Source organism: Poecilia formosa, unplaced genomic scaffold (assembly GCF_000485575.1).
Source record: "Poecilia formosa unplaced genomic scaffold, Poecilia_formosa-5.1.2 Scaffold9, whole genome shotgun sequence".
Lineage (NCBI taxonomy): Eukaryota > Metazoa > Chordata > Actinopteri > Cyprinodontiformes > Poeciliidae > Poecilia > Poecilia formosa.
Window position 1 is genome coordinate 3,559,768 of NW_006799948.1, and position 27,489 is coordinate 3,587,256.

General features: G+C 40.3%; 1 protein-coding gene and 1 long non-coding RNA gene across 3 annotated transcripts in view; both read left to right on the forward strand.

Annotated features, from left to right (window-relative positions):
• Positions 1-13,756: 13,756 nt before the first annotated feature.
• LOC103156633 (uncharacterized) lies at positions 13,757-19,705 on the forward strand. Its single transcript, XR_478164.2, has 3 exons — positions 13,757-14,122; positions 14,410-14,593; positions 18,149-19,705. It is a non-coding gene; the product is annotated as an uncharacterized LOC103156633 (long non-coding RNA).
• A 3,279-nt stretch (positions 19,706-22,984) lies between these two features.
• Positions 22,985-27,489, forward strand: part of LOC103156641 (myoD family inhibitor domain-containing protein-like) — a 29,609-nt gene continuing 25,104 nt past the window's right edge. The window contains exons 1-3 of one of the 2 annotated variants that reach the window (XM_007578773.2): positions 22,985-23,148; positions 23,436-23,619; positions 27,175-27,285. In XM_007578773.2, coding sequence (XP_007578835.1) covers positions 23,526-23,619; positions 27,175-27,285 — 205 coding nt within the window. In that variant the 5' untranslated portion in view covers positions 22,985-23,148; positions 23,436-23,525. The remainder of the gene's footprint in view (positions 23,149-23,435; positions 23,620-27,174; positions 27,286-27,489) is intronic. The other variant, XM_016664240.1, reaches the window with a different exon arrangement.

Below are 27,489 nucleotides of genomic sequence, written 5' to 3' on the forward strand. Positions count from 1 at the left end.
CTGCAACAAGTGCAATCGTTGCTTGCTTTCGGAGGCGCGGGAGATAAACAACATGTTTGGAGTCGAATTAGATGTCGGGTTTCAGTGTGAACACTGCAACAAGCTGACATCAGCGTTCGTGCCTCGGGCCACACTTATATTCCACACACAGTATTTCAAGACGCATTGAAGTTGTAGCTATTCATTACTGTATTAAGAAATCTATAGATTCATGTTGGAGAACATTGCTCATGATTTTGTTCTTGCTGTTCTTCACACGTCCACTAGTTGGCAAAAGAGGTTCTAGCGTGAAGACGACTGCTATCAAATCAGTCGATATTCGCGCTGGCGCATTTTCCCTGTCTGCAAAAGTGGGATTTTCCGCGTTCTGCGACGGGCATGCATCCAGAAGCCGTAAAAAGACACCTGTGTCTGGAAGATCCATTAACTAGTTAATCAAGCATGAAAACAAAGGAACACTGAGCGAATCAGAGAAAAAAGTTATTGAAAAGTATAAATCAGGGGATGGATACCAAAAAAATAAAATAAAATCTAAGGCACTGATCACCTCCTGGAGTTCAGCTACATCCATCCATCAAGAAATGGAAGGAATATGGAACATGTGTAACTCTGTCCAGATCACAAATGGAGTGTCCTTGCAGGCGGACTGGTGAGAGCCTCTGCATACAACTGTTACCCGGGTTCTTCACCAGTCAAAGCCTTATGGAAGTGAGGATATGAAGACGTCACTGTTAAAGAAAACTCATCTCAGCAATGTGCACCTCACCGGCTTAATGCTGCGGGAAACTTGTAAAGAGGTAAAAGATAAAATGAATTCGGCAAAATACGGGGAAAACCTGCAGGACAATTTGTTCACATCTGCAACAGAACTACCGTTCCGGAGAACGTTTGTTTTCCAGAAAGACGACAACATGAAACTTCCCGCTGAAGTTATGCAAACATGGTGGATGTTCTGGAGCGGCCCAGTCAAAGCCGAGATTGTGAGCAAATTTGTACCAAAAGTTGTAAAGGAACAGCTTAGCAAAGAAAAACAGAGTAACAGTGTTCAGATGTGTAAACCTGACTGAGACCTATCCATGTATGCTGTACTAAATATTGAGCTGAAAGGGGTGAGTATTTATGCAAACACTTATTTTATGTTAAGTATTTTTATTTTTATTTATCATTGTTTTGTAGAAATCAGTTTTCACTTTGACATTAAAGTTTTATTTGTGTAAAAAAAAATAAAAATCCAAATTAAGTTGATCCTGTTCAATTTGTAAAAAGCAAGGTGAGTCCTTTTTATATGCACTGTAAGTGACATTTAAAGTAAAGCTGTGCTGTTTGGCACATTCGACCAGATGGCACCCACATTTTCACCTAAGCCAGATCTGTAAGAAGTTAGACTTAAATCAAAGTTCAGAATTGTGATTCTCGCCTAACCCTGGTCAATTTCTCCTAGAACAACGTCTCCCTCCTTTTTTCCATAAAGCTAAATATCCCCCAGCAACAGATGGGTTAAAAAAAAAAAAAACGACAGTCAGTTCCATTGTCCCGCTTTATTTTTGTAGAGCAGAATTTCAGGGCACATCTAAAGCATTTTGAAGCCATATCACAGATGACATGTTTTGTGAATATTCCCTTTTGTAATGGAAATGGCCCCGGCTCTGTCAATAAGCACAAAAGCGGATGCAACGCCTGGTGGAAAGCCTGAAACTTTTGCCGGTGCCGAGTTTTGACTGCTGTGAAGGATTGTAATGTTAACCACTTGTGATAGGGGGTGTTGGAGGGGTGGTGGGTGATGGGGAAGGAGGGTTGTTTTAGGGCTCCACTGGCTTGGCACAACCACGCTCACACATGATTTACAAATAGACTCACCCGCTCACACACATCTTGCGGGTTCTCACGTTTGTGCTTCACTACTCTCCTTCACAGCTTAACCTGCCCTCCTCCCCCCTCACCCTTTCCCCCTCCCCAACCGTACACACCACTCGCACGCCTCGCTTCCATGCCTCCCAAAAGAACCTGCAGCACATCTGTCTGCACCGCTTCTCCTCCTCTGCTCCTCTAACCACGGCCAGGTGTTTGCCCACAGCCACGCGGCTCTTCATCTCCAGGCCGCCAGACCGACGCTGATGTAATTGCTCTCTCCGTTGATCCATGAAAACAGGGGGATTGAGGGGGGGGGGGGTGGAAGAAGTAGGGAAAAATAAAGAAAGACGCTTTAAGTTATGGAGTCAAAAATTGAGAAGCAGGGGAAAAGGGGTTTTGGGTTTGGAACGTGCATGCCCAGTGTTTTGGGTGACTTTTTTTTTTTTTAACGGAGGGCAGGGTTCCCTGTGTTTACGAGAAGGTCAGGGACAGGTCGGGTGAAAAGTGTGGCCTTGTGCAAGCGAGCACGCTTCCCGGTTTGCTTGAAGCCTCTGCAGAGAAAAGCATCCTGATGGTGTGCTCTTGCTTTAAGTAGTCGATGTAAATTAATGCATTCATGATATTTATATATTTAAATATATTTATAAGGGGTTAAACCCACAGGCGGAGGGGGAGGTGGCTTGCCTTTTCTTAATGACATGCAAATGGGCTCTAATGTTATGTTGCATCTCAGGCCCAAATCACTGAGTTCTGTTGGTGTTTTGGGTATTATTAACTGACAGGTGTGTCTAAAGGCAGGTTGACATATCACCAGCTGAACCACAAATACTCTATAAACGGAGAACTGAAAATGAAAAGGGGGAAACCCCCCCCCCCCACTCTAATTTCCAGTCTTTTAATAAGCATTTCTATCTGATTAACCCAACGAATACGGCAACACAGCCACTTCTGCACATCATTTAAATTTTCCTCAGCGAAGCTACTAATTCATCAAGCGTATCCCATTTCATCACGGAACAAACAACAACAGTAATGAGCAGAGAGTGCTACACTTAGCCGAGGATCCCCTGGAGTTTCGAATCAAGTGTTAGATTAGATTAATGTTTCCTCCCTATGTGGCTAACCTGTGGCACGGCGGTGAGATGATACCGTATCAAATTAGGGAGTTAGAGGGAAAACGCGTCCCGCTGTTAAAAGATCTAATTATTGCAAACACAATAAACAGCTTGATTGTTTTTAGCGTCTGCCGCTTACACACATCGTGGAGCTTTATGGAGGCAGTAAAAATGTTCTACTAAAATAACACGAGGTATTATTTCACACTAATTGAATACTTTATTGGATTTTTTTTGTTTTGTTTTTATTTAAATAGCTAATTAATACTACCTTAAATGCTATGTTTTGTACATTTATGCACATCACTTTTCGATAAATGTGGGACCAAAAAAACTAGCATATTTGTGAGTAGCTAGTAATCAAACACTAATGCAAACATTTTTAATATGTTGTTAAAGGCATTATGTTACATTTCCACATCACAGTAACTTCCTCCGTCAATGCATCTAGCTAAAACAATAGCACTTTTCCAGAGACAAATCAAGGTATACAAAGGTGTTGTATATATTATTAGCTCTAATTAACATCTTTATTAATCGATTAATTAGCTGTAATTATCCACAGATTACAGCAACCAGACGCAGGCCTGATTGCTTCCAGACTAATAGAATCAATAAGTGATTTTCTTCATTAGCGCCTATCTGATAACTAGAAGTAGGCTACAATTTCTAAAAGAGCAACATGTCATGCCACGATTGAAAGAAAATCAGATCATCAGAAAGTGATTGGAAATATTTCATGGACTGACACAGCACGAGTGAGACTTTCTGAAAGTTGTGCGTCAGACATCAAATGTACGTAGCATTTCACATCGTACTACAAGCCAAACATGGTGGTGGTAGTATAATGATCTGGGGCTTAATAGCTTGCCATAATTGGTCTATGAATGCGGCTCCCGAGCAGAAAATCACGAATGATTATTTCCAGCTTCGTCCTAATCTTAAACTTATTATGGTTATGCAACAGGATAATGCTCCAAAACACGTCAACAAGTGCACTCCCGAATAGCTCAAAAAAGGATAGGTTTTGGAATGGCCTTGTCAAAGTTTGAAATTAAGTCCAGTTGAGAACTTGTGGCATAACCTTGAACAAACCCACAACATGTGGTTTAAATAAAACAATAATACAAAGAGTAGTAATTTCTTGATAGTTATCTCAAGTGCCTAATTGTGGTTGTTGTCACAGTGGGTGGTGGAAGCCATTATTGTGTTTAGGGGGTAATAACTTTTTTTTATAGTGTACGAGGTGGTACATGTCTGTGTTGAGGATTAACTCTTTAAAGCTCTGAAATGTGTCTGTTTACAAGCCATTTCAATTTTTGCCATGCCAATATTTAATTCCAGCGACTATGACTTAGATTCTGATGGAGGAAGTTTGTTCAGTTTCACCACTGACAACATCTCTGCTTTACTTTTTCACACAATTTCAGTTAACTTGTTTAATCAGAGACTTTGCAGACGGGGGTGCCACTCTCAAAAAGTTGGCACACTTCTTAACTCTTCGTTCCCACAAAGCCCGGACCAAATCTTTGCCGATTTGCAGCAGGAAAAATATTTATCCAGATACAAATTGATTTTTTTTTTTTTTTTAATTTGCGCACTCGCTCTTGATGTGAGTCCGCAACTTGAGCCCGGCTCTTTTTGTATGTATAACTTTAATTAATTGTCACCGCCATCGTCGCCGTCCGGCTGATTGGTTTGTTCTTCGTTCACGGCGCCCTCTTCTCCAAATCTCATCCTCTTCAGCAACACTGACATTTGGAGAATTCTTGATTAACATAATTAGACAACTTTGATGGGAGATTTACAAAATCCCCCTTTTCTCCTGTCCTGACTTGTCTCCATCCACACCATGCAATCTTCACATTAATGCTTTGAGTCCCTGGATTAGCGCTGACATTTATAGGAGCATATTTAAGTACAAGATGCATAGAAATTGTGACTGCTTTGATTATGTTTACTGTGTGGGATTTCTCTCAAATGTTTTATGTGCGTGAGTTTTAATAAACACAAGGCGGCATGTGGAGACCGTGAGGAAAATAAAGACACAGACTCTGGCATGTTGTTACTAAACCAGGAAGAGTTCCAGCAAGATTATTGATTTTTTCCAGGGGATGCACAGCTTTCGTTGTTATCCCTGGGTGCTGAGCGCTCTTCACCGGACACAAGTAGAACCTCAGGCTGTGATCCATGTCTGGGAAACCCCCCGCCCTGCCCCCGCAAGCTCTCGCAACATGCCCTTCCCACATCACAGAAGCCATCATCCCACTGCCTACATCTCAATGGATTCCACTCAGGAGGTAGCAGGGCAACGATATAGAAAATAAAGGAATAGAGGCCTACCCTGGGATCTTTTCATCTCTATTGTTTGTGTCATAGAAAATTGGGAATACTCCGTTTTTTTCCCCCCCTACAGGCATCGGAATTTCACCGTCATTCTGATGTGCTGTGACATTTTTGTCATCAAGTCATTCATCTAATTTTTACAGATGAATGTTGCTTTGTCTTATAATTCTCCGACAAAGTGTCTGTGAACTTTTCCATAATTTGTCACATACCACAACTGTCATTTACTGAGATTCAGTCCCATAGATCAATGAAAAGTGCTGGTCTTAAAAGTAGTTGCCTATTTAGTGATTTACCACTTGCTGGTAAATGAAGATGTTTTGTGAACTCCTCAGATAAACTTTGGAGAGCATTAGCGTCAAGGAAACCAAGACACACAAAAAACCACTTTGGGGTCTTCTCAACTAGATAATGTGCTATACCTTGTAACATATTATGAAAGAACAGCAAGAACAACACCTGTAAGAAAGCCAATTTTCAGTCTTCTAAAAGACGTGGTGGATTCGGGTCCAGTCAGACGAGAGCTGAACTTGAAGTTTTGCCTGGCAAAAAAATAGCACTGTTCTAAAACAACAACAAAAAAAGATTTTGAGACCAGAAAACTGATCATCTTCCCACAGTCGAAGAGAAGATGGATGGAACTAAATAAAGGCCAATTTTGAGACAGAGATGTACAGAGTAAGGTAAAAGTTCAACCTTAAACCCGCAGACGGAGATGTAACAGAAAGGCCCAGATCAAAGTATTCATGTTATAAACTGAAACGGTCAATGTAAAACCTCATTCCTAACAAGAATGTGTGGCAAGACTTGAAAATCAGTGTTCATAGAGGTCCTGAGTCCAATCTGGATGTTTCTTTGTTCTTGACTCAAAGAAACATGTAGGGATGAATATAAAATGTTACATTTTCCTTCCCATTCTTCAACACAATGTTTACAACTTTGTGTTGGTCTATCACATAAAATCCTACTAAAATAATGGAAGTTTGTGGAGGAGGTCACAACATGTAAAACGGGTTGGGGTAGGGGGAAAAAAATCAAGCAGTATTTATAGTTTTTGCAAAGCACTCCAGCTGTTGAAGAGTTTAGCTTAGCTCCGTGACGCAGTGGCATTTTCAATATTTACCAAGCATGACTCAGACACGCAAACAGGAACAAACTGCATAAAACCATTCTTGGATCTCATCACGTCTTCTGCAAGAAAGAAAAGCGATATATCAACACCCTGGTATTGTCCACTAGCTTCTATTCCGAGGAGGTCGGAGTGAGATGATGCCGAGGCTCACCTTTAGCCAGGGTTTGTCTTTAATTATTGTCAGGAAGGAACACACAGCCCAGCTCATCAACTGGATAAATATTTGACCGCCATTCCATAAATTGGCATGCGGGGAGATAGGGGTGGGTGTTATTTAAATGACGCATTCTGCTCAAGCCAGACTTCATGCAATGCGAATCGGCTCTCTGCAGGTGACTGCAGCCAGTCTCTGCATGGGGTAAATTAAAACTCACATTTCTGCTCCGAAAGGAAGAGAGTTCATACTCTTCCTGAATTTGTCTTATTTAATTATAACCTATGTCAAAGCATCATTTTGGAAGCTTAGACAGGCCAACCAATTATGTACGAAGGACTATGAGCCAGAGAGAGAGAGAGAGGTGGGGGTTCCTTTTACAAACATAAGAGCGCTTTTGTGTTTTCTTGGTTTAACATCTGCACATTTGGGTGCATCTACTTGGTGGGGAGAAAGGCAGCGAGTAAAACTTTGAATGAGGGGGGAGTTTTGCTAACAGGACTCAGGGGTTTGTGCCGGTGGCATTTGAGGAAGCTCAAAGTAGGACAAACAGGGTACGAGACATCAAGCCTTAACAAATAAGAATCCCGCTGTGATTTTAGCCAGTGTTGCTTTAGTTGGGGGCTTATGGTTTATGCAAATGGAATATCTGCAAAGGATCAAAGAAATCCAAACATAATTTTCCATTAGACAACACAGGCAACAAAGGACGATGAGGACAAATGTTTTCTAGGGGAAAGAAATGCTGAAAATGATATGTGAAACGGACATTTATTAGAGTCTGTGAATGTCAGCTGGTGAAAACGGGACACTCCATCAGTTGTCCAAGCTTTGACGACTGTCTAGTTGCCGTGCACTTGAGCCCAGCAAAAGTACCTCTGACATTCCAATGTAAAACAGATTTTTATTTTACTGGGGTTATATGTTACTTACCAACACGTAATTGCAAAATAACTCATCCTCAGACGGACTCTCCCACCCAAGTTGTGGATCACCTGGTACCATGACCTGTCTTAGCTACATCTCTGATTAATGCTCTCCTTGCTTGGCCTGTTAGTTCAGGTAGAAGGCCGTGATTTGTTTGCACTTGTTCCATATTTGCGCTTTGTTGCTGAATATTCGGAGAACTTGCCAAAAAGGACGACATTCTCTATGCGAATGTCAGAATGTCCAGAATGCTAAATCCCATGTCCATCACATCGAGTCTGTTTCCACCTATTATCAACAACACCATCAAATGCCACAGGGGTTGCCCTGAGTTATGGTGGGTTATAGTGATCATTGATAAAGAGAAATTTGTTTCAGATGCACGTCAGCTTTCATCTTGTACTCCTATGACGGAAGCCTTTTCCCACTCCTCTCCAGGCTCGCCGTTCGGGCCGCACATGTGGAGTTTCAAATCGCCTTGCCCAAGTTTACCGTGATAAGCTGCAGACTTTTGTTTTTACTGTCACTTTTAATCTCCAATCACCTGCCGCTCTCCTTCTTTTGCCAATGAATACATATTTATGAGGTCTGGTGTTTTTTTTTTGTTTTTTTTTGCGCGCACATTTGCTACTGATTTATGTGCCCTTTTCTCACTCCCTATTTAAACTCCAGATGTAGTTTTACAAGCACAAAGTCATGCACTCTTTGCTCCTGGAACTCTTGCTCCTTGGGGACCAGGGTGTTTATTTCTATTAAAACGCTAATAAGCTGCAGGAGCATGGTCTCTTCCTTATCACAATGGGATTTATCCTTAATGAGCGTGCAAATTTGTCCAAACGGCACTAGCGTTAGCCAGAAATGGAGTATTACAATTGCCAAGCCCATAGTCTTCTTTCTTTAACAGCTGGACCTGTAAAAGGTTGAAAATGTTTTGATCAGATGGACTCAAACAATCCTCTGCTTGAGGGGAAAAAGGCGAAAGCTTACCATAATGCTATTAATCATGCAAGGGCGTCAAGGTTCAGCTGGTGTCATGGTCAGCTTCAAAAAGCTCGACTTATTAACTTCTCCTCGTTCTGCACAGAGTTGGCTGTAAAATCTTTGAAGATTTTATCAGGTACAGGTGTCGATTCTTGCTGCTCCAAGCACACCTCAGACTGTTTCGCCTGGCCATTAAAAACGACAGAAAGGCCAACGTGGGTCAACTTATGCGATTTCTTTTTTTCTTTTTCTGTTTTACCTTTTTTTTTTTTTTTTTTTTTAAGAGTTGCATACTGCTGAGGAATAAGCTCGTTAGGCCTAATTACAGATGTTGAATCGTGAAGCCATTTATCTTTTCAGCTCAGTTTCAGCAGAAGTTGGAATCAGTAACAAGTTATTCTGATAGCCATTCTTAGGAGGAAAAAACTAAGACTCTCATTGGGCTAGATAGGTGAACTGGAAAAATACTAATTAGACTTTTTAAGACGCAGAAGTCATACAGTTAGGCGAGATAATATTTCTTAAGACAGCAAATAGTCATGTAACTTTTAATTATGATCTGCTAACTAAAGCTTGTATTGTTTCATCTATAAAAACATTTTTTTCTGGAGATTTCTGCTGAAATTTACAGATCACTTCCTATTTTGACTCCTATAGGAGTCGCGCCTGTGCAGTCTTGGTTAGTCAAAAATGTTTCCTAACAACCTGAAGGATATTTATCACTCCGGTAACTGCAACTCCAAAACGTAAATTTGTAGCAAAAGAATGCTATAATTTGGATTTATTTGACACGCAGTAAATATTTGTACTGTCTTCTAGCTCTCTGATTGAGCTCCTGCTGCATAAAAAAAAAAAAAAAACCCGACAGTGTTTCCAGGCAGAGTTAATATATGGGTTTCTCCTTGCGTCGTAAAGCTTGAGGTTAAATTCTGGGACGCAAAAAAAGAGATGGAGTTTGAGACGCTTTCTTGTTCACAACTCTTTCTGTAATTTGAAATGAACAAAATAAGATTCGTCATGTCAATGACTGTAACATATATTCACAGGAATGCGGGCTTAACCTGTTTTAAGCATCACAACCGACGAGGACCTTCGGGCATATGCGGGAAATCAGAATTCCTCATACAGAAGTTTTTTTTTTTTTTTAGATGTTACTCGGGGGTAAAACAAATTTTAATTTGATTATATATGTAACTTGAGAGTTGAAAGAAAAAAATCTGTAAAGAAAAGAAACTGAGTTTTAGTTTTTCTTCAAATAAAAAAAAAATAAAAAATCTCAAACTTTCAGTTCTTTCTCTCTTGAAGAATAAGCCTTTAACTTCCATGGATACTTAGGTTAATTAGAGCCAACTGTCATTAATGTGAGTGCCATAATTTCTGATAATGCAGCCTAAAGGAAGCACATGTGAAAAAAACCTGAACTGGACCTATGTCAAGCCCTGAGGAACACCATAATATACTCTTAAACAGCTGAAGAGTCGTTATTAACATTTAAAAAGTGGAAGACATCACAGACATATGAGTTAAATCAGCAATGTAAACTCAGGTTAATTGGTAAAGATAGGCATACTCAAAGTCTGAATGCTGTTTAAATTCCTGACTCGTGATGTTTTTGTCCTTTCTATTAAAATTATAAATTTTAAATGTATTTCTTTGAGACTGAGATGACCTCTGTTAATGCCAGCTATATATATAAAAAAATACTTTATTTAAATTAGCTAAAGAGTTTTCAGTGTCTTGGAACAACAAGACGTTTGTTTTCCATCAGTGTTATATTTTTACTTCTAGAGCCATCAGGGGACAGAACAAAATGCTGCACGCTTCTTTTATTTTTCTTTGCCTGCTTCTAAAACTTTATGACACAGCCCCACTCTGGTTAAATCCACTCAAACGTACACTGCTTTGACCAAACCTACCTCTTTGAAGAGATTAAGCAGAATTGTTGCAATAGAGATGTAAAGTTCGGCAACAGATCTTCACCGTTAAAAAAAAACAAACTAGGATCATAATGCCCACCCTGTTATCTGAAACTTTCCTCTTTTGCTCTCTTTCGATTCATATATTATTTACTTGGAGCGATCAGCCGCTTTGCTCTGCCCTCTTTGTAGTCAGTAGGTTACTGTTAGTGCAGAGTCTCTGCTGATTGTCATCATAGCCATTGAACCCTATTGGTAACAGCATAAGTGAGATTTAAGCCTCGGTAACATGAGTGTGGAGGTGATTGATGTGAAATATGCCCTCCCTCATTGACTGGATGAACTCCATTTTCTGCTCCTAATGCAGAAATCACTCCGGGTCCCGAGCATAATGATTTACGATGAATCTGTGTCAATGTTGAACTCGGCAAACCCCACATAATCCATCTTGCAGATATACCTACCCCAATCCCACCCTACCTTGCCAGCCCACAGCCGCCCCATCCTCTCAGCCGTCACAATGGGGGGGAAAAGTAAGGAATGCGCTCTCGCTCACTTCCTCCCTCTCTCCCTCTCTCTCTCTCTCTCTCTCTCGCTCTCTACGTCTGTTACTGTTGAATCCATTACAGGTCTGATGTGTAATCACGGAGGACCTCTGTGCCCCCTCACACTGTAATTACCTGGATACAGATACTCCCTCACTCCATCCCCAAGAGCGGCTCGAAACTCCATTAACCAGCATGCAGTGCTTTCGGTTGCTCTGTCTGGGTGGCTCTGTGGAAATTTGAAGTACGGAGGGAGAGGAAGGTTGAAAAATGTATTTAAGTGATTGGATTTTGACCTCTGCGATGACCATTTCTGAGGGAATAAATCATGGTCTGAGCAAAATCTCCACCGCAAGCCACCCGCCCTCTCACCCTCCGATATGGAAATCTTTTCAAGTACAGTACACGCAACATGACTGCACCGTGAAATCAACCCCTGTTGTCAGTCTTTGTATCCTACACAGTGACACCGCTGTTGCTGCTGACAAACATTATCCTGTGTGTGATCATGTGCGCAGTGTCGCCCTCCCCTGCCTCCCTCCCTCCCTCTCTTTCAAAATAAGTCAAAGTGGAGCTGGCTGTGTAGACACAGTAGGGTTGTCACATTGTGTCAAGTGCGCGGGTGTCAGCGTTGCATCTGTTGCAGTCACATCTCAGAAGACACGAGGAAGCGTCTCTCTGTTGACTTCATCTGTTTGTTTGGCAGCCTGCCTGATTGCTGGAGTGTGTAGTGGCGAAGAGGAGCTCTGGCTCAGTCGGCGCAAACGGCGACAAGCCTAATCCCTGCTTTGCCGGGAGAACAGGGAGTCTTCTCCCAAACAAACAACGCAACAGGCAAGCTCCCGTGACTTCCCCGCGCCATCCTGCAAAGAGGGACACTGGATCTTTGGGACTTTTCTGGAATACATTTTGCAAATCTGAAAACATGCAATATTTTGTCACATGCTTGATATCGGGAGATTATTAACTTACCTCGCATCAAGCTATTGCAGTAACTAACTGATAACGACTCCTTACACCAGTGCAATGTAATTTTTATCCATTCTACTCTCAAGAGTTATTTTAGTTTTAGCAATATTGGAGGATTTTTAGACATGAATAGCCTATTTACAGTATTAGTACAACACTTAAATACATACTTTGGCTAGGCTACTCCAAGATCTTAAAAACCTTTAGATTGGACCATTGACCTGTTTCATGAAAAAAGTACTCCTTAGTTTCAGCAGATTTCCTCATTCTATCAAGTCCGTCAAGTAATTCAGGCCCCAATATAAGAAAGTAGATGGGCTGATGCTTATCTCCAGTAATAACTGGGTGAGAGATGGAGTGCACCAAGGATAGAGCACCAGCCAATTGCAGGACAACACATAGATACACAGGACCAGCAAGCGTGCATGCAAACACAATTTTGAGAAACCACTCAACCCAATCGTCATGTTTTTGGACTGTGGGAGGAAGCTGGAAAGAACTCATGCATGCACAGGTACAACAGGAAAACTTCATACAGAAAGACCCCCAGATGGGGATTGAAACCCAGGACTTTCTTACTCCCCAAAAATCCTTAAGGTTTAAGAAATTTCATGGTAGATTACAAATGATTAATCAGTTGGCTTCATTTCGCTTTCTTACTTAAGTGTTTCCCTTTGGAGGGGTGTTAAAGTAATCTTTTATTTAGTTTTTTTTTAACCAGCAACACCACTACTGAAGAAAGGTTTTTCACAGCAGACAGTTTGGCACCTCAGTGCAACAAACACTCAGGTGTCTCTGATGTCTACATTCCATTTAGATGATTTAATGATTGTTCATGCTCGCTTGCTGTCTCAGCTGACTGCTGTCCTTGAATGAACCGAGACTTAACTTTGTCGACTGAGATAGGCAAAGTCTACCAGTCTGTGCCTTGCCGCCCAGACATGTAAACGGCCCCAAAAGCAATTAGTAACATAGTGTCGTGGCAAAAGGCCTTCAGTAGATACTACTGGACTCTGAGCTGTTCTGTATTAGTTAATTTAATACCAGTAAACATAGTCTGCAGTAAATTGAGGTGAATCTGTAGTGCAGCAGTCACTCAGGTAATCTAAAAGTAGAAAAAAAATATTTAAAAATAATATCAGTTGAGTCATTTCTTTTCTAACAAGCTCCTAGATTGTGGCAACAGTGGAAAGGAACAGCTCGAGTCTAAAAATAAACACGGACAAGATAAAAAAATTAGATTACATAGAAAATTACCAAGCCATTTACTGAAAAAGAAGAAAACAAAAAACGGCCAATATTAATGGAAACAAGTGTCATTAATGGTTCTTTCCATCAAACCAAAACACAGAAGCTCTGATGTGGGGGCACTTTCTATGAAATAAATAAAAAAGGGAAAAATAACTCAGTGAATGGTTGCATCAAGGGAAAAGAAAAACAAAAAGAGCACTCAAAGTTAATGACAACGTACAATTAACTAAAAAAAAAGGCTAAGAATACTTTCTATGAGTAATAACAACATAAACAGCAGTCATTTTAGACCATATTTACACTTTCATATGTTGTCTTTTCTTGCTGTTCAGAGGGGTTTTTTAAAAGATAAATATTTGAATTAATTTTAAAGGAAACGTTTGTCTCAGAGAGAGTTTTGTAAACATTGTAAAAAAATTTGCTAAATATACTGTATGAAAAATTTCCATCAGGCAAAATTATTTACCTTCTTTCCGTTTTTCATTTTTTTTTCTCTCTCTCTCTCTCTCTCTCTCTCGCGCGCGCACACAAACGCTCACATAAATTTGGGTAAACATCAACAGGGAGGGCTTTGTTTTCCTCCCTGCCGCCAAGGCGAGAGAAAGCGAGAAGAGTGAGCCTTCACGAGTTGCGCTGCTGGAATCCGGATATGATGAAAATGTTTTAGACCTGAAGTGTCCCGAGTAAACTTACCGCAGCTGCGCGCCGAAAGAGTCAACAGAGGATCATGTTTTCGACTTTTGTACGTCAAAAACCATCTGGAATATCTTGGACTACGAACGTCGAACAGTTAGAGTAGGGGTAAAACTGTCGGGTGTGAAGTTGTCTTGTTTTATTTTTCCTCCTAACGTTTTGAGGAACGAGTTGAAGGAGGGAAAGAAGGATGGGAATAAGTCACATTTGAACTCAAGTGAGAGAGTTGTCATGTTTGAAAGGTAAGTCGGACACAAACAGTAAATCTGCCATTGCTTCTTCTTTCTTTTTTTTTCTTGCTATAAAACAAAACAAAAAAAAAGGCAGACCGTGAACAAATGGGCTGCTTATAAACTCTTTCAGCAAAGTTTATGTAAAGAGCGTGCGGAGGGAAATTTCCACTAAGTTTTACTGGAGCTCGACGTCACTTTTCTCGGCGTGTGAATAAGCAGTTTGAGTAACGACTTCCATAGTTTTGCTTTGTGTCTAAAAACGCTGCGCTGATTGTGAGACTTATTGCTTTTTGCAGGACTGAGGGCTGAGGAAAAGAAGGGAGGAACTACTTCTGCTGGTGGTGGTTTATAATTTTTTTTCTCCCTTCGAAGAGGACGACTGCCTCATGTCCAAGGAGACTGTCCATCCATCAGAAGGGCCGGCGGGTCCAGGACAGGGCCCACGGCAAGAGACAAGTCCCCTGCTGTTAGCGTCACACGGTAAGAGAGCACAAGACAGGCCATTAATCAGTGGCTTTAGGTGTGTATTCGGCGAATATGGGTTAATGTCAAGTACAGGGGTTCCACAGAGGTTTTGTCAGAATGGATAACTTGTATATTATTAAGCGGTGGTGGAATAAATAAAAAGAAAAACTCCCTAAATGTATCGTGGCAATTGTTCACATGGCAGCAGTTTGGCAATGAGGCTCTCTGCCCAGAGTGGCAGGCTTGGTGGGCGGCAGCAGGAGTTGTGAAGAAAAAAATGTAAAAACTTAATCTGAGTCCGCAGAAAAGGAAAGGCCATTTTACATAATTTACAATTTGTATGTAATTGTAATGGTCCCTCTAGTTCAGTGGGAGAGACGAAATGAGTTGAAGATACGTAAATGTTTAAATGGATAGTTTTTATCTATATTTTTCATTGGCACATTTCTAATTCTCCTTCTGTATCCTAGCTTGGGATTGATGGAAACAAAATTCATTTGGGTGCTCTTTTCATCATTTGATGTAAGAATAATGGCATAATAATGCAGGTTTGTCCTCTCAAAGGCTAATAAACTTTAATTTTGTGCAGAACGCTGGAAGACAAAATGTTGAAAATAAAACACACTTAAAAACAATAAGTCAAAGCCACACACAACCAGAGCCATAAAGAAAATAGATTATGAATTCTCTGTAAACAAAATTTTCATCAGAATGGAAATTATCAAGCTCAGTTTAATTTATTGTGCGATAAATTGATTAATTGCTCACTGCAACAAGATTCATTTGCAGTTTGTAATGTGGAGGAGTGAAAATCCCCTGCTGTGACAGCAGCTGAGAGAGACGGATGCATCGCGACTGATGCGCCTGTGAGTGTTTTGTGACGGGCATAGGCTCCATGACAGCTCCCACTCAAACAATGGTTTGAGATAAAAGTCTCCACTATTGGACAAGATCTGCATTTTTTTTAAGAGGTAACGTGACCTAAATGCTTCTTATTGATAACAGTGAAATTTCCAGCTTGGCAACACCAATAGTTATTTTCATGCTCACTCAGAGGAGGGCAAGGGCACGGAAAACTTTCTTGTGTCCGTGATATGCAGTGATAAATGTTTCTTCAGGAATTTGTTTATGAGAAGTACTTGTACTGCTCAGACTAGAGCTTTTTTTTTTTGGCCATCTTTTATCCAGACAAGCACAAAGAGTACAACGGATAAACCTTGACTGGTAGACTCTTGAAGTTTCTTGCCCAGAGCGCTATTCGTTCAAGAACAGCCACCACACATTTGTAGCTGGCAAGCTAAAATGTGTGAAAGGCGTACATAGCTCATGTATTCACCAAGTTCTCCCTCTGTTTCATCCAATAAAATTCAGCTATAAATACACTTACGTATTTGGTTTCGAAACTTGCTTTAAAAAAAAAAAATAAACAGAAAACATGAGTGAAAGTGGCTTTGGGTTGGTATTTTCTTATACTTTCAGGCAACTTTCAGTAAAAGTCATTATCTGCGCACTAGTCTGAAAGCCTTGATAATGTTTGTGCCTGTTTTTTTTTCCTTAATAAAGTTGGAGGAAACACCCTGCTGACTATTAACAGCAACCACACAGCCAATTATAGTTTTTAATTAACTTTCCAGTTGCCCCTAAGATTATCACATGTAAAATAAGCTTACCCCCACACCCGCTTTTCATTTTTCTTCAAACAAGCAACGGACCGTTAACCGATCATTATTATGGCACGGTTTCAAAAAGAGAAAAAAAAAAAAATAGGAAAGTAGGACAAAGTGAGCAATTGCACGGGACTGCTGGATTGTAAATGGATTCCACTTTTGTTTTTGGTGGATTTTCCCCTTCAGTGGACAGTGGGTCTGCTGGATATAGGCTGATTTTAAGTAAACTGTGATGCTTAAATACTCCAAATGATCTCAACATGCTTCCACTTCCTATATTACACCTCTGACCACTTATCCATCACAGCTCGCAAAATGGATTGTTATTGCAGTGAAGCAAAGCTATATTAGGTGTGCTCCATGGTCAAACCCTTGATTCAGTTTCACATCAAAGCAACAGTATGCAATAAACAAGCCATAATGTTAAACACAGGAAGCCAGTTTGAGAGACAGATTAAGAGTTTCTCGTGTTTGTGCATGGTTATCAGGCCAGTTTATTTTTTTCTTATTTTTTCTTGTTTTTTTGCCTGGATGCTTTTCCAATTTAGATGAATGCAGCCTTTATAGCAGTAAAAGAATCTTGGCAGGTAGAGCGCACTCGGGAGCACTGGGAGAAAGAAAATGAGGTCCAGAGCTCTGGCAGGGACTTTCACCTGAACCGTCCCACCATGTCGCACACGTTGCCAGGTGGTTGTTTTTGCTGGCGTGAAAAAGGAGGGCGGCCTTTTGCAACTACGGGTTACACAGCTGATATTCGGTCTGGCACAACCAACCCAAACGGGAATGTTAACGTTTGGTAGAAAAGTGTTTATAGGTAGCCTTGTTTTTCGGCAATCAGGACTTCATACCCACTTTTGGGCATTAATGTGCTGTTGGTTTGCAGATTGTTTCGTAATGCTTTGAGCCGTTCACACCGTGTAACTTTATTGCATGAAAGAAATGAATCAGAAGCACAGGTTTGTTTTTGGATTTTCTCTAATCCTCACATAGATGCATACATCCCCACAAGTATTTGGTAAAAAGTCACTAATCATGCACTTTTTTGTGGTTTTTACTAGGGGTATGGCATAGTGCTGCCCCAGTTAGCCACTGTTCTTATCAGAGATAATAGATGCTTATTTAAATCAATTGGTATGTACACATAGAATCTACTCACAGAATTCACAAGTTTTCATCTATTCCAAGACCAGTGTTCATGTTTATCAGGATCATTACCTTTTATGGGTTTTTAGAAAACCCATTTGTTTCCAAGTGGGCTATTGATTTCAGGTGAGGGTTTGTCCTGCACGTGCATGGGCAGAAAACGACAAAAACAATATTGGATAGCATTGTCCTGTGTGTGCTACTTAACCTGCCTACCTTAACACAACTTCTGATAAGGAACATGTGTTACACTTTGTTCATTTGAGACAGAGAGATGAAGGTGGAAGCTAAGGGTTTAAAAGCGCATGCATGTTTTGACGACATGTTAAAATCACAGCGCTACGTAGGGCCCCAGCATAACAACAGTGGATTGAAGATATCTTGGCGGTCTCGTCTAAACGTGAAACTTTTCACCAAGCAACATTCAAAAACACCATCGGTTTCCAGACAGTGGTCTTACGTAAACATAGTCCAAGCTATGCCAGAAAATTGTGGACTTGGATTAAAAATGGGCTCTGTACCAGGAAACAAACTCACCTCTTCTGCCATAAAGACAGATCAACTATTGAGCCAGATGGATTTTAAACCAAATATTTGTTGGGGTGTATGCATTATGCCACACTCTCTGTGTTTCACTAAATCCTTACGAGCCTCGCAACAAAATAACTTCCAGGCCTATGAGGACTGTATGTAAATGTCCGACCGCCCATTTCATTTTGAACCATACTTAACATCCACTTCTTGTGACTTCCCTCCCCAGATGCTTGTGACTGTGAATCAACAGGAAGCGTGTCTTCTCCTAGGAAACAATCCGCTGAAGGACAAAGTCTCGTGACAGAGGAGAAGCCTAATTATTGCAAGCCTGTGAGGAGTAAGTCTTAATGACCCGGGAAAACTGTGGGCAAACAGCAGTACATCGTTGTGCTATTTTTTTCCTCTCTCTAAATAATAAACAATGAGGAATTTAATTGCAGAAAGTGAAAGTGATTAACATGTCGGATCAGCCTAACTTCTGCAAGTGATTTTTTATTTATTTTTTTATTCAACATTTGAAACTGCTTTAATTTTACTCAGATTTTTTTTCTAATGCCAATATTCTCACCTTATAGGAAAAGCTATTGTTATGCTGTTCCTGTGTTAGGGTCAGTTGGCCATCTGAAATATTAGCTTCACTGTTTCCAATTACAGTAATAGCCAGATAGCAGCTCGGCCTCTTGGCAAGTGAGTATAACATGCCTGCTGTCTTATTCTGACGTTATGACCAAGACTTGGCTCAATCGGCCATTTTTGCTTCTTTCAAACCCTCAGCCATGTGTTTTACAAGAAGGGAAATCCGGTTTGTGGTATTGGCCGTCCTAATGTACTCAGACATTGGCCGTCCTCATGTACCGATTGAGTCCTACTTGTAGTTTCTTTAACCTGGTGCCAACGTTTACCTCTTCACAGGATGTTATTGCAGACTGGGAAAGAGTGTATTTTAGTTGAAGTAGCATCCAGGTTTGCAACATGTGGGGGGTGGGGAAATAGACTTGTCTGGTCCATCAATCATCTACCCATCATCCATAAATCCGTCTGTCCTTCCGTCTGTCATCCGTCCATTCCTATGTCTGTCCATCAACATCTCTAACTGTACATTAGTCCATCCAACTACCTTCTGTCAATCTGTCTGGACGTCTTCTTGTCTTCTTATATATTCGTGTGTCTCTTATGTTGGTCTGTTGTATGCTCACCTTTTCTTCCGTCCGTCCATCAACAAACTGCTTGTCAATCATCCGTCAACCGTCCAGCCAACAGCTCGACAGTTTCGCAGCTTGTCCGGTGTAAATTCAGGGTGAACTTTTAATTACATGATTCAGAAATGGACAAAACTGGAACGCGTCAGACCTTTAATTGAGTAAAGGTTTGTGAACTTCTGGAGGCATCTTCCTAGTTAGAAACAAAAAGTCTCCAATAATAAAAACCTTTCAACCGTTGCTACTGCGTACTTTGTGGCATTTCTTCTGGTTCAGGCTGGAAACTTTCTCGTGACTCTGATCTAATCATATTGTTTTATGCAAATGTAGAGCACAGCAAGGCTCTGCTAAACAGCAATTTGCCATTGATTTAGAAGCAATTCTAATTAAACCTAGTTGCACAGTAATTCCACTCCTTACAAAGATATAGATTGCAGGTCACAGAGTGAAACGCGACTAAAAGGCTTTGTGCATGCGTGCTTCATTGTTCCTGAGAGGAGTGAGATGTGACAACATGGGCTAATGGCAGCTGATTGCTGCTGTAATAAGGATCGTGTTTTCATTTAACACCATTCTTGACTACAGGTCTCTTTTGTTTCACAGTTGTTAACTTTTCCAGAGTGCCCTTTTCCTCCTCCTTCTTTCTTTTTTTTTCCTGTTTGTTATTAAGCTTAATGACTTGGCTGTGGCTTATTTACCAGAGGAGGGAGAAAAAAATTAAAAAATAAAATAAAATGATTTGTCTTTAAGTCATCAAAGTGATGTAATGAAGTTCAAGTTTACTTTTAAGGCTTGGATATCACTTTTGACTTGGAATTGATTTTACCCCTTTAAGTTGATAATCCATTTTAGCCGAGTTAACTTAGCTTATTTATATCACAGAGTCCCATGGGCTCACTGTAGTTTAGCTGTGTTCGGGGGGTGCTGCGCTTGCTGCTAGGGGTAATTGAGAGCCCTCTCCACTGCAGAAACAGGAAATCAATAAGAAATCATCTGCCTGCCTACATCTGAGCCTTTGCGCTTTTCTTTTCCCCCCGGCTGTCTGATTTAGAACTTGTGTACTGTATCTGGACAATAAGTTTTCTCTACAAGAGGAAGCCCATTATGCTGTTTTGATAACAACAGCGATCCCATTTCAGCTTCAATAACACTGTTTTGACAGGTCGGCCATTACATCAGCTGGGTCGGTCCTCTTGAAGCGAGTTCCTGAAATAGGCCAGCGGTTGCATAATTCCCAACAGGGCACCCGTAGGACACAGGGTGCAATCGCAGGAATTTGTAGTGAACAGTGATCGGACACAGATGTAAAATAAGCTAAGCTATTTCAAATGAGAAGGATATTACAAAGTCTGAAATTTGTCTGTCTGGAAAAAAGGAAAAGGGAATTTAATTTTTTTTTTCTATACTTTCGTACTTCTTCCATTGTCTTAAAGATCCATACATTCGTCTAATCCCGCTGAATTCTTCCTCGCTTCCTCCTACCCATAATCCATCCATTCACACATTTGTTAATCTGTGATTTTTAATAGTTTCTCTATTTATTGCCTGATTACTTTCCAAATACTTACTTTCCTTATGCTTTCTGCCATACATTCATATGGAATTTTTGTAACCAGAACTACAACAAAGTACCTCTACTTTAAAATTGTCTAAAAGGTGCTGAGGACTCTCGGTGTTAGAAAAGTATAAAACTTTTCCCATTAAAAAAAAAAAAATTCTATGACCCTTGGATGGTTTTGTGTCTGAGAGCCCTGTGGTTTGTTAGACAGCAGTGTTCGCTGCCTTTCTCAGAGAATCGTCCGTCAGTAGATCTGCCATCCAGGGTGAGGTGGGAGAATTCCTGTGGGAAGAGAGACATTCTTCAACGAACCGTTCTGCTCTTACGGCTGATATCTCTGCAAACAGTGCCTCTCCAGCCACCGCCTCGGAATAAATCACTACCACCTCGCAGCGGGTTTTAGGAGTTTAATCATCACGTAATTCACTGGATTGCAAATAGTTTTTTTTTTTTTTATTCTTCTTTGGTTGATAAAGACGACCTTACTAGCCTGTGTGGTTTTTTTTTAAATTTTTTATCTTAGTGTAACTTTAGTAAGAAAGTAAGGTCAAATAGCACGACTCTACTTTCGAAATAAAGGCTTTAAGTCTGGCCTTTGTGTGAATCTTACGTTTGCCACACGTTTGAGTTTATTACCTTTTAAGAAGAGTTGACCTTTTTGAAATGAACTTTGTGACCCTCCACACCCCTCGCATAATAGATGCAGAACGGATTTAATCGGACAGGACTGCACAATTTTACTCGACTTTGTAAGTGCAAACGCTGGACACGTGAGATGTTTATCTGGTGTTGATTCGAACACCGCAATCACCCCATGCGTTACCTTATGCGCCTTTCAAAGAGCCTGGGGCACTTTGAGACTTTTAACCTCGTGTCAGTTTGCTTTTCTTTGAGTCTTTATGCCAGTTATTAGAGCTCTGTGCTGATTGTTGTTTTGCAAGATTCATATCTTTATTGTAATCCCTGGAGCCCTGTCTTTGCAGAAAAACTGCCTCCAAAGCATAGGCCTATTATAAACTGCACCGTAATTTTCAAGTGATTACTTACCAGTGGGTCATGGAATCAAAAACTGTATAAATAGGGTGAAATGCTAGTGCAGGGGTTGATTAAAACGGTCATTGTAATTCTACCTCTGTTGTAATTATTTTCTCATTGTCTTGCTGCAGATAGATTTCATATGGGAAATTTCAAGTGTGTTAATTAGCATATTTTACTCAAAGTGCCCAAGACTGTTCACCATTTTTTTTTCTTTAAGATATCCAAAGTAGTTGAGCCAATTGATTAGATATGCATACCTCAATTCCTAATTATTTAAGTGCACATTAAATAAGAGGGTACACATATAGATTTTAATCATTAAAGAGTCTTTTTCTGTTTTCCTTACTGTTGAAGACCATGTTTCTCATTTCGATTCAAACTGAATGATGGTCGTGGGTCTTAATATGCTGTAAACTTCTAGGAACACTCAAACTTTAGTGTATATAATTTAATAAATGAACACAAAGTGCAGTGTATTTGCAAATACAAGCCTGAAAGGTGTGGTCTGCATTTGCATTCACCCCTAATGAGTCCAGTTGCGATTAAATTAGAGAGTATCTAGAATGCGAGAATTTTTGCCAATATTTGCCATATATCTCAAGCATGTTCAAGGGTTGCTATCGATTTTGTTTAATTTAGGTTTGGACTTTGACTGGACTCTTCTAACATGATTTTGTTGATCTAATCCACGCTTTTGTATCTCCGGCTGCATGTTCAGGCTGTTTGTCCTGCTGGACAGTAAACTCCTGGCCCTGTCTCAAGTCTTGTGCAGGTTCACTTACGTTACCATCCTGTATTATGTTCCAGTCTTCAGTCAGAGGTTTCGTCAATTTCCGCTGTAATCCGGACTGCTGCAGGATATCCTTCCTGCCCAGATCTGCTCTTTGAAGAAGCTTAGTTTCATTTACTAAAATGTATTCTTCTCAGTGGGTGTGATGTGTTCAGTGTGTGATAACTGTAATCCACCACACATTCCAGTTCGCATTCAATTAAAAATTATAGTTTATATCTCACATGGCCAGCGAATGTTCTTGTTGTGCTCCGGCAAACTGGAAAATAGCATTCTGATTTTCTCTTAAGAGCAAAAACACACAGATGCTACACAGGTGGTACAAATTAGGTGCTTTTTTTTTGCATGTAATTGTTTGTATTAGTTTGTATTTGATTGTGGTTAAGTAATGCAGGACAAAAAAAATGCCTGTAAAACATTCAAAGTTTTTTTTATTTGTAAAAATGTTAAAGTTCAACTTCGCAGTGATNTATCTTGGACTACGAACGTCGAACAGTTAGAGTAGGGGTAAAACTGTCGGGTGTGAAGTTGTCTTGTTTTATTTTTCCTCCTAACGTTTTGAGGAACGAGTTGAAGGAGGGAAAGAAGGATGGGAATAAGTCACATTTGAACTCAAGTGAGAGAGTTGTCATGTTTGAAAGGTAAGTCGGACACAAACAGTAAATCTGCCATTGCTTCTTCTTTCTTTTTTTTTCTTGCTATAAAACAAAACAAAAAAAAAGGCAGACCGTGAACAAATGGGCTGCTTATAAACTCTTTCAGCAAAGTTTATGTAAAGAGCGTGCGGAGGGAAATTTCCACTAAGTTTTACTGGAGCTCGACGTCACTTTTCTCGGCGTGTGAATAAGCAGTTTGAGTAACGACTTCCATAGTTTTGCTTTGTGTCTAAAAACGCTGCGCTGATTGTGAGACTTATTGCTTTTTGCAGGACTGAGGGCTGAGGAAAAGAAGGGAGGAACTACTTCTGCTGGTGGTGGTTTATAATTTTTTTTCTCCCTTCGAAGAGGACGACTGTCTCATGTCCAAGGAGACTGTCCATCCATCAGAAGGGCCGGCGGGTCCAGGACAGGGCCCACGGCAAGAGACAAGTCCCCTGCTGTTGGCGTCACACGGTAAGAGAGCACAAGACAGGCCATTAATCAGTGGCTTTAGGTGTGTATTCGGCGAATATGGGTTAATGTCAAGTACAGGGGTTCCACAGAGGTTTTGTCAGAATGGATAACTTGTATATTGTTAAGCGATGGTGGAATAAATAAAAAGAAAAACTCCCTAAATGTATCGTGGCAATTGTTCACATGGCAGCAGTTTGGCAATGAGGCTCTCTGCCCAGAGTGGCAGGCTTGGTGGGCGGCAGCAGGAGTTGTGAAGAAAAAAATGTAAAAACTTAATCTGAGTCCGCAGAAAAGGAAAGGCCATTTTACATAATTTACAATTTGTATGTAATTGTAATGGTCCCTCTAGTTCAGTGGGAGAGACGAAATGAGTTGAAGATACGTAAATGTTTAAATGGATAGTTTTTATCTATATTTTTCATTGGCACATTTCTAATTCTCCTTCTGTATCCTAGCTTGGGATTGATGGAAACAAAATTCATTTGGGTGCTCTTTTCATCATTTGATGTAAGAATAATGGCATAATAATGCAGGTTTGTCCTCTCAAAGGCTAATAAACTTTAATTTTGTGCAGAACGCTGGAAGACAAAATGTTGAAAATAAAACACACTTAAAAACAATAAATAAAAGCCACACACAACCAGAGCCATAAAGAAAATAGATTATGAATTCTCTGTAAACAAAATTTTCATCAGAATGGAAATTATCAAGCTCAGTTTAATTTATTGTGCGATAAATTGATTAATTGCTCACTGCAACAAGATTCATTTGCAGTTTGTAATGTGGAGGAGTGAAAATCCCCTGCTGTGACAGCAGCTGAGAGAGACGGATGCATCGCGACTGATGCGCCTGTGAGTGTTTTGTGACGGGCATAGGCTCCATGACAGCTCCCACTCAAACAATGGTTTGAGATAAAAGTCTCCACTATTGGACAAGATCTGCATTTTTTTTAAGAGGTAACGTGACCTAAATGCTTCTTATTGATAACAGTGAAATTTCCAGCTTGGCAACACCAATAGTTATTTTCATGCTCACTCAGAGGAGGGCAAGGGCACGGAAAACTTTCTTGTGTCCGTGATATGCAGTGATAAATGTTTCTTCAGGAATTTGTTTATGAGAAGTACTTGTACTGCTCAGACTAGAGCTTTTTTTTTTTGGCCATCTTTTATCCAGACAAGCACAAAGAGTACAACGGATAAACCTTGACTGGTAGACTCTTGAAGTTTCTTGCCCAGAGCGCTATTCGTTCAAGAACAGCCACCACACATTTGTAGCTGGCAAGCTAAAATGTGTGAAAGGCGTACATAGCTCATGTATTCACCAAGTTCTCCCTCTGTTTCATCCAATAAAATTCAGCTATAAATACACTTACGTATTTGGTTTCGAAACTTGCTTTAAAAAAAAAAAATAAACAGAAAACATGAGTGAAAGTGGCTTTGGGTTGGTATTTTCTTATACTTTCAGGCAACTTTCAGTAAAAGTCATTATCTGCGCACTAGTCTGAAAGCCTTGATAATGTTTGTGCCTGTTTTTTTTTCCTTAATAAAGTTGGAGGAAACACCCTGCTGACTATTAACAGCAACCACACAGCCAATTATAGTTTTTAATTAACTTTCCAGTTGCCCCTAAGATTATCACATGTAAAATAAGCTTACCCCCACACCCGCTTTTCATTTTTCTTCAAACAAGCAACGGACCGTTAACCGATCATTATTATGGCACGGTTTCAAAAAGAGAAAAAAAAAAAAATAGGAAAGTAGGACAAAGTGAGCAATTGCACGGGACTGCTGGATTGTAAATGGATTCCACTTTTGTTTTTGGTGGATTTTCCCCTTCAGTGGACAGTGGGTCTGCTGGATATAGGCTGATTTTAAGTAAACTGTGATGCTTAAATACTCCAAATGATCTCAACATGCTTCCACTTCCTATATTACACCTCTGACCACTTATCCATCACAGCTCGCAAAATGGATTGTTATTGCAGTGAAGCAAAGCTATATTAGGTGTGCTCCATGGTCAAACCCTTGATTCAGTTTCACATCAAAGCAACAGTATGCAATAAACAAGCCATAATGTTAAACACAGGAAGCCAGTTTGAGAGACAGATTAAGAGTTTCTCGTGTTTGTGCATGGTTATCAGGCCAGTTTATTTTTTTCTTATTTTTTCTTGTTTTTTTGCCTGGATGCTTTTCCAATTTAGATGAATGCAGCCTTTATAGCAGTAAAAGAATCTTGGCAGGTAGAGCGCACTCGGGAGCACTGGGAGAAAGAAAATGAGGTCCAGAGCTCTGGCAGGGACTTTCACCTGAACCGTCCCACCATGTCGCACACGTTGCCAGGTGGTTGTTTTTGCTGGCGTGAAAAAGGAGGGCGGCCTTTTGCAACTACGGGTTACACAGCTGATATTCGGTCTGGCACAACCAACCCAAACGGGAATGTTAACGTTTGGTAGAAAAGTGTTTATAGGTAGCCTTGTTTTTCGGCAATCAGGACTTCATACCCACTTTTGGGCATTAATGTGCTGTTGGTTTGCAGATTGTTTCGTAATGCTTTGAGCCGTTCACACCGTGTAACTTTATTGCATGAAAGAAATGAATCAGAAGCACAGGTTTGTTTTTGGATTTTCTCTAATCCTCACATAGATGCATACATCCCCACAAGTATTTGGTAAAAAGTCACTAATCATGCACTTTTTTGTGGTTTTTACTAGGGGTATGGCATAGTGCTGCCCCAGTTAGCCACTGTTCTTATCAGAGATAATAGATGCTTATTTAAATCAATTGGTATGTACACATAGAATCTACTCACAGAATTCACAAGTTTTCATCTATTCCAAGACCAGTGTTCATGTTTATCAGGATCATTACCTTTTATGGGTTTTTAGAAAACCCATTTGTTTCCAAGTGGGCTATTGATTTCAGGTGAGGGTTTGTCCTGCACGTGCATGGGCAGAAAACGACAAAAACAATATTGGATAGCATTGTCCTGTGTGTGCTACTTAACCTGCCTACCTTAACACAACTTCTGATAAGGAACATGTGTTACACTTTGTTCATTTGAGACAGAGAGATGAAGGTGGAAGCTAAGGGTTTAAAAGCGCATGCATGTTTTGACGACATGTTAAAATCACAGCGCTACGTAGGGCCCCAGCATAACAACAGTGGATTGAAGATATCTTGGCGGTCTCGTCTAAACGTGAAACTTTTCACCAAGCAACATTCAAAAACACCATCGGTTTCCAGACAGTGGTCTTACGTAAACATAGTCCAAGCTATGCCAGAAAATTGTGGACTTGGATTAAAAATGGGCTCTGTACCAGGAAACAAACTCACCTCTTCTGCCATAAAGACAGATCAACTATTGAGCCAGATGGATTTTAAACCAAATATTTGTTGGGGTGTATGCATTATGCCACACTCTCTGTGTTTCACTAAATCCTTACGAGCCTCGCAACAAAATAACTTCCAGGCCTATGAGGACTGTATGTAAATGTCCGACCGCCCATTTCATTTTGAACCATACTTAACATCCACTTCTTGTGACTTCCCTCCCCAGATGCTTGTGACTGTGAATCAACAGGAAGCGTGTCTTCTCCTAGGAAACAATCCGCTGAAGGACAAAGTCTCGTGACAGAGGAGAAGCCTAATTATTGCAAGCCTGTGAGGAGTAAGTCTTAATGACCCGGGAAAACTGTGGGCAAACAGCAGTACATCGTTGTGCTATTTTTTTCCTCTCTCTAAATAATAAACAATGAGGAATTTAATTGCAGAAAGTGAAAGTGATTAACATGTCGGATCAGCCTAACTTCTGCAAGTGATTTTTTATTTATTTTTTTATTCAACATTTGAAACTGCTTTAATTTTACTCAGA